The sequence below is a fragment of the Dromiciops gliroides genome, chromosome 4, assembly GCF_019393635.1.
Source record: "Dromiciops gliroides isolate mDroGli1 chromosome 4, mDroGli1.pri, whole genome shotgun sequence".
NCBI lineage: Eukaryota > Metazoa > Chordata > Mammalia > Microbiotheria > Microbiotheriidae > Dromiciops > Dromiciops gliroides.
The window spans coordinates 39242739-39250806 of record NC_057864.1 but is presented as its reverse complement, the minus strand read 5'-3'; the positions used below and the strand labels follow the sequence as shown (position 1 = coordinate 39250806).

General features: G+C 42.5%; 1 protein-coding gene across 4 annotated transcripts in view; it reads left to right on the top strand.

Moving 5' to 3' along the window:
- The first annotated feature begins 421 nt into the window (after positions 1–421).
- PKN2 (protein kinase N2) overlaps positions 422–8068 on the top strand; it is a 163954-nt gene continuing 156307 nt past the window's right edge. For 3 of the 4 annotated variants that reach the window (XM_044002300.1, XM_044002299.1, XM_044002298.1), the window contains exon 1: positions 424–640. In XM_044002300.1, the coding sequence (XP_043858235.1) occupies positions 593–640 (48 nt within the window). In that variant the 5' untranslated portion in view covers positions 424–592. Of the gene's footprint in view, positions 641–8068 lie in introns of all 4 variants that reach the window. The other variant, XR_006356340.1, reaches the window with a different exon arrangement.

The window sequence follows — 8068 nt, the reverse complement described above, 5'->3', positions numbered from 1 at the left end:
TGCCCCCCCCTGCGGAAGCCCCGCCTGCTCTGTCCTGCCCTAGCCGGCCGGGAGGCGTCGGCTCCGCGGCCCCGTCACGTGCCCCGGCAGCCGCCAAGCGAGGGCGCTTTTGCGACGCGCTGACAGCCAAATGGTGCGACAGGAGGAGCGGCACCGCGGCCGCAGCGCCCCGCACCGAGACACTTGAGGAGCCTCCTGCCTTCGTTCTAGGGAGGAGGAGGAGGAGGAGGAGGAGGAGGAGGAGAAGGTGGAGAAGGTGGAGCAGCAGCAGCAGCTGCAGAAGCTGCAAGAGCGGCGGCGGCGGCGAGGCCGAGGCGAGCCCAGCTTCGGCGGCGGCCGCCACCCCGACTGACCCTCCCTCCCCCCAGCAGGCGCAGCCGCAGCCGCAGCCGCCGCCGGGCCCGCCGCCGCCGGCCGGGGCAGCCCCTCCGATGAGGCGGGTGGAATAAGCGCCTCCACTCGGGGCCGCCCCTCCATGAAGCCTTCCTCGCTTTAGCCCGCCGGCCGCCTCTCCTCGCCCTCCTCCCTCCGCGAGCGGCGGCGGCGGCGGCGGCGGCCGTGGCGGCGGCGTCCGGGCCCCGAGCCGAGCGCCATGGCGTCCAACACGGAGCGGGGGGAGATCCTGATCACCGATGTGCAGGTAAGCGAGGCCGCGCCCGCCCGCCTCGGCCTCGGGCGGCCCCGCTCGGTCCCGCTCCCCGCCGCTCCCCCCTCCCCCGTCGGGCACAAAGGGCGCCCTCGCCCTCGCGGCCCTGCGGGGGGTCCGGGGGCCCCGCTTGTTTCTGGCGCCGCCACCCCCCTCTCCCCCCGCCCCTTCCAGGCCCGGGAAGCACTGGCGATCCGGGCCGCAGGCAGCGGCGGGCGAGCGGGCGGGAGACATCTGCCGACCTGGAGGACGAGGAGGAGGATTGTTTTCCCCCGGCCGGGACGTCTTTCCCTCCTCGCCACCCCCCACCGCCTCTCGTGTCCGATCCGGAAGCTCGGATGCTGATGCTGCTCCGACTTTCATTTTCCCTCCCGTTTGTCTGAGCCCGGGGCAGAGGGGGGGACGCTGGGCTTGTTTACTAACCGGGAAGGGGAGTCCCCACTCACGGCGAAGGGTGCGAGCCAAAGCCTCAGCCCGGGTCCCCCGGCTCATCCTCTCCATCGCCTGGGTGTCTGCCCTCTCACACTGGAAACCGGGCGCTGCTGGGGGGCAGCCGCCGGCCGAGCCTTTCTTTGTATGCCCGGCGCTCCGCACGTAGTAGGCGCTGGACCGGGGCTACCTGGGGAAGAAAGTCAACAAGTCGCTCAGGCAGCTAGCAACGATTAAGCGCCCTCTGTGTCAATCAACTGGCATTTATTAAGCGCCAGTTTTGTGTCGGGCACTGTGCTAAGTGTGCTGGAAAAGCATACTTGTGTAAGCCCCAGCGGTGTTCCTTCTCATTCCCAACTAACTAGTTGGTGGTGGTGAAGTGACTTCAGTTTTTTAGACCTTATTCGTGGGGATGGGGAGGGGGGGGGGGCTTCGCCTTTTTGTTGTCCTGGACCCCTTTGGCAGTCCGGTGAAGCCAATGGGACCCCCTTCTTAGAATAATTAAATTGATTTTTAAAGTCATTCACTTATTGTCTTAAACATTCATATAATTTTGAGTTCCAAATTCTCTCACTCCCTTCGGCTCCTCCCCCATCCATTGACAGGACCAGCAATATGATAGAACAGTATTTTTAAATGCATAAAATAAAATGCGGAAGATTACAAAGGAAACTGAACCTTTTGGCAGTCTGGTAGAACCAATGGAACTCTTTCTCAGGATAATCTCTTTTAAATTTATTATTTATTTTTTGATGGTCGTTTTTTAAAAAATGAGTTCCAAATTTCCTCCCCTCAGCTTCTCCTCCCCCACCCATTGAGAAACCAAGCAGTATGATAAGATAATATTTTTAAATGCATAAAATAAAATTCAGAAGTTTACAAAGGAAAGTAGAACTTTTGGCAACCAATGGGACCTCTTCTTAGGTAACTCCTTAGCCGTTGGTTATTTATTTTTAGCACTTTAAAAAAAAGTTTCAAATTTTGTCATTCTCCCACTCAATTAAGAAAACAAGCGGCATAATAGGATAATATTTTAAATTACCTAAAATAGAATGCAGAGGATTATAAAGGAAACTAAAGGTTAGTGAAAGTGAAGATGCACTTTTCCCCCATCCAAGTTCATGACCTTATGTCTCTCTCCAATGGTATACAAACGAGACTTATAGGTTCACTTCTATGTCATTCCAGGGTCCTTAACTTGTTTACATCTAGATTGAAAGTATGTTGCATTTTTGTTGTAAGGTGACTATTCATTTGAACCTCTCAGGTTACTCAGAGGATTGGGGTGGGGAGATGGAATGGAGAAATTATGTACAACCTGTGTGTAAGGTTAAATTTTTATGCTAAATCAAGAGCTGACTTAGGACGAAAATAAGAAATATTAACTATTTTGGTTCTGTTAGGATCTTATAAACATAAGAAGAACTACAAAAGTGGATATAAACTTTAAGCTTAAACAAATGTGCTCTTTGCTACATTTCTTATATATTATGTAGCAGGATGAAAACTTAAAACTTACTGATATACTACTTGGATTCTCTCTTTTTTTTCCTCTAAAAGAGGGAACGCAACAAAGTACTTTTAGGCAATATTGCAGTAGTTTAGTCTTTGTGACATTGATAATGTTTCTACATGGTAAATATCAGGTTTTTAAGAGTTGTCTCTAAACGGAAAAAAAACTATCTCTAGTCCACCTTGTGAGCATTTTGGCTACACTGAACTGATAGAGATTCATTCTTCCATATACATTTCAAGAAATGGCAATATGCAGCGAAATTTCAAAGATAGAAATGGGATGAAGAATAAATAGTGAGGAATATAGGGAATAAATGAACAAATTTAACATTAATATTTAAAGTTTTGAAACCTTAAAAAAGTTATATTTTTTAGTCTTGAGTGAACAAGAAATGAAAATATCACAGGAATATGTCTTTTGTAAATAAGAGGATTGTAAAGTGTTCTTATTTTATTAGGAAAATGTCATGAATTTACATTCATATATTACTGCTAATTAGAAAGTCTTTATAGGGGGGCAGCTAGGTGGCGCAGTGGATAGAGCACCAGCCCTGGAGTCAGGAGTACCTGAGTTCAAATCTGGCCTCAGACACTTGACACTTACTAGCTGTGTGACCCTGGGCAAGTCACTTAACCCTCATTGCCCCATAAAAATATAAAAAGAAAAAAAAAGTCTTTATAGGGCAGCTAGGTGGCCCAGTGGATAAAGTGCTGGTCCTGGATTCAGGAGGACCTGGGTTCAAATCTGGCCTCAGACACTTGACACTTACTAGCTGTGTGACCCTGGGCAAGTCACTTAACTCTCATTGCCTGACCAAAAAAAAAAAAACCCCAAAAAAGAAAGTCTTTATAAATATAAAAACTTGAAAAATGAAATCAGAAAATCTAGTACTTTGTTTGGAAGTTAGACACACACACACAGACACACACTCATTGCACTTAATGTAATGCTCTTCTTTCAAATGTTATCTCCACAAAATATATGTTATCTTCAAAAGACTGGGGCACCTAGGTGGTGCAGTGGATAGAGCACTAGTCCTGGAGTCAGGAGGACAGGAGTTCAGGGCAGCTAGGTGGCACAGTGGATAAAACAACAGCCCTGGAATCAGAAGGACCTGAGTTCAAATTCGACCACAGACACCTGACACTTACTAGCTGTGTGACCCTGGGCAAGTCACTTAACCCTCATTGCCCTGGGGGGAAAAAAGATTGAAAAAAAAAAAGGACAGGAGTTCAAATCTCACCACAGATAATCTTCCTGATATCTATCTTGCCACTGGATCCAGATGGCTCTGGAGGAGAGAGTGAGGTTAGTGATCTCATACAGCGCTCCCTCACTTAAATTGAATTCAGTACAAGTCATAACATCACCCCAATGTCATGGTCATCTTTCAAAAGGAAGGACAAACAACAACAATATCTCCGAAAGAGACAAGATTGATGAATGACATTGTTATTTTCTTGATTGTGTCCATGTGTATTAGGTATACTTTTTATTGAATATTTTGCTTTTATACAGAATTATATGTTCTTAGTCTTTATTTGAGTTAGAATGTAGGAACACTGATTCAGTGTTCTATCTAAATTTAGTAGCAACAGGATGTCTTAATTTTTACCATGTTCCTCTTTTCACATTTACCTTTTTATTATTTATTCACAAATTGTATTATAACCAGAAATTTACTGGATTTTGTTCTGTGTCAAATTATTTTAATTTATTGGATTAATTTTAATTGGAATTGGAAAAATGTTGATTTTATTGGTATAGGCAAGTTAGCATCTTTTCTGTATCTTAGAGTCATAGAGAGCTTCCTTCCTGGAGCACTGAGAGGTTCATTGACTTGCCCAGTCACACAGCCTGGAGGGGTCAGAGGGACGACTTGCATCCAGCACTTCCTAGTTCCAAGGTCAGCCCCATTGTCCACTGTGCTGTGATGCTTCTCATCCTAACAATGGTTAATGTTAATAATAGCACTTCCAAGTTTGAGAAATGTTTTATGTACATTCTTGGATTTGATATTCAGGGCAACCCTGATTTAGAATACTACAGGTAGTATTAGTCCCACTTTATTGATATGGGAACTGAGGCACATAAAAGTTGCAACTTCTCCAAAGTCAGAAAGTTAGTAAAAGTTAAAATTCAGGATTGGACTCAGGTCCATCATTTTTTCTAGTACAAGATGCTGCTATTGCTATTATTTCTTTGCCATTTGGAAGGTAAATGTTTAAATACATGTGTTATATGGCAAGTTTAAAAGCACTTTTAAAAAGATATATTTTTTGTTATTAGGGAGTGTGATTTACTGTTTGACATGCCATTTCATTTGTATGAAATATCAAATAGCAGGTGTTGTGTTACCTCATTTCAAAGTTAAACACGTTTTGTATTTAGAAATGTTGCAAGTTTTTGTGGTTGTCTTCAAGATCAAAGTATACATTTGTAGCTATACGTACCTAGTTATTCTTTAGTTTCTGCATTGATTTTGTTAGAAAATGTAAGAACATCTTGGCATTGGTTATGGAAAGAAAGACTTGAGAGAATCTGTGATAGTAGTATTTCCTGCATTACCAGTTGCAATCATAGACAATATAAATGAATACATCTAACTACTGGAAACCTACTCAGCTGACCAGGAAGCAGGAATAAAGAAACAAATTCATGGGTTAATGATTCAGACTTTTAGGCAGAACCTTTGCTTCAGTAAAAAGGGTCACAATCAACAATTCGAGTCTGTAAGATTAATTTTTTTTTTTTAGTTTTCAGCATTTGTTTTTATAAGATTTCTAGTTTCAAATTTTTCTCCCTCCCTCCCCCCTCCTCAAGACAGCAAGTAATCTGATATAGGTTATATATGATATGTTATATATGATATTGGTTATAGATATGTACATTAAACATTTCTGCATTAGTCTTACTGTGAAAGAAGAATCAGAGCAAGAAGGAAAAACCTCAAAAAAGAAAAACAATAGCCCCCAAAACAAAAGAAATAGTAAGGTTCAATCTGCATCCATATTCCACAGTTTTTTTTTTTTTTCTGGATTTGAAGAGCATTTTCTTGTACTGTTGTATTGCAGAGAAGAATGTAAGATTCATTTTTAATTTATCGTACTATTGTTTATAGTCATGACACTGGTTTGTGAGATCAGTGACACTAAGGTCATTTGAAGGTACGCTGGATTAGCAAAAGTTGATGAATCATTACATGAAATTGAGTGCTGTTTGCAGTTTTGTAAGCAAAGGGAACTAAATATTGAGTAGCTTGCTAACAAGGTTGTAGGTTTTGGTCATTGTAACTTTGTTTTCTATCCATGTGCCTAATGAAGTCTTTGCCTTGTTCAGTCATTCACTTGTGTCTGACTCTACATGACTCCATGGACTTTGGCCATTGGATTTTCTTGGCAAAGATACTGGAGTAGTTTGTCATTTCCTTCTTCATTGTGTCCCCATTTTATAGAGGAGGAACTAAGGCAGATGGGGGTGGTGGGGTAAGTGGCTTACCCAGGGTCACACAGCTAGACACACAGCCTGAAGTTGGATTTGAACTCAGATCTTGCTGACTACAGGCCCAGTGCTCTATCCACTGCACCTCCTACTTGCCCCAAACCTTTGCCTTTTAAGTCCTCATTTCAATTTCCAGCCCCCTTTACTTTTGTTAAGGCTTCCTGCAAAAATCAAAGGCTGAGGCTGAGCTATTTACCTTGGCAATTCAGTAATTTCTTCCTTTCTTGAACTAGAGATAGTTCTTGAAGCTTCTCAAAATATGTGGGCTGATAAATGGTTTTTCACTATAGCCTCTATGTTTTGCAGAATTTGTAAATATCTGTGCTAAAACATTTAACCTTGAATTAAATGTTAATACACATATTAAAACATATGTAACTCTTTGACAGAAATAAGTTTATAACAGATTATTGTCAATAGAAATGTTTCTAACTCTAGATTGGTGTCTGTGTTAACAGTGATAAGTTCCTCTGATTATAGTGAACTTTTCTTAAGGGAATAATATAATACAGTCTCATTTTTCTTCATTGTCCATATTGGAGTTATTCCCACAAATGAAAGATGGAGAACATCAATTCAGAAAGCACCAGCTAATTCATTTAGAACTACAATGTTTCTTTAAAACAGTTTTGTAGACTAGTCTGCATTCAAAATAGAAAAACACTTGTTAATACTCTTAGAGATATCTTGGGCTTACTCAATATTGAAGAGCTGCAATATCCTGTACTGTATTTTCAGAAAATAGACTTCTTATATCCTTCACATTGCAAGTTTGTTTGATTTCTGGGGCACAGTGACCACTTTTTTTTTTTTTTTTTTGGTGAGGCAATTGGGGTTAAGTGACTTGCCTAGGGTCACACAGCTAGTAATTGTTAAGTGTCTGAGGCCGGATTTGAACTCAGGTCCTCCTGAATCCAGGGCCGGTGCTCTATCCACTGCGCCACCTAGCTGCCCCACAGTGACCACTTTTACTTTTATTTTAAGCTTGTTTTAGAATTGTAATTAACACATGACAAGAAATACCATATTTTCCTCAGTCTACACTGTCCTTACTAGTTTCCCCCCTTAGACTCCCAAATCCCCAAAGTATCTTCTTTTTTTTTCATACTTTTCTAGAGTTTTCAATTATTATCAAATAATTACTTTAGTTTTTTGATCATTTGACTGAAAGTTTTGGGGGTTACAAATAGATTTTTGGAATGTGATGGTAGGAAAGGAGTTAGTTTTGGCAGTTTGGAATTATGTGAAGCTTCTCTCTCTGTCTCTGTCTCTCCTCCTCCTCTTTCTTTTCCTCCTCCTCTTCTCCTCTTCTTCCTCTTCCTCTTCCTCCTCCCCCTCCTCCTCCTCCTCCTCTTTCTCCTCCTTCTCTTTCTCTTTCTCCTCCTCCTCCTCCCCTCCCCTCTTTCTCTTCTCTTCTTTCTTTATCTGTTGCCCAAAATAGGACTATCCATAGTTGACAGTACTGGATCTTCAGGTAGTATTTGGTGAGTAGTCTCCTTTAGAAGAGTTGTGTCAAACTCAAGATAAAAAGGGATCCCTCTGGCCATTGTATATTGACTTTTCAAACCACACATTTACATCATCTATGTTGTATTTATATTCTTTATTTTGTTGAACGTTGCCCAATTACTCGTTGCTCTTGGGAGTTTTGGTGTGAGCTTGTACAGTGGTAGTGGGTGGGTAGTTTGACATCTCTCTTCCATAACATTTGCCTTTTCTATATAGGATTTGGGTTGGGGGTTTTTCCCTTGTGATTTCTTTGGTTTTAGAACAATCATTTAAGATTTTCAGAAACATAATACTCTATTAAAATTGTAAACAAGCTGTTGCCTGGCAGTCAAGGCTTTCCATAACCTGCCTTCCTCTTCCATGTCCTTCTCATTTCACTCCTCTCTGTACTTGACACCACAACCAAACTGGACAACTCTATACTCACATCTCCACACCCTTGATTTTTGTTATTGTTCAGTCGTGTC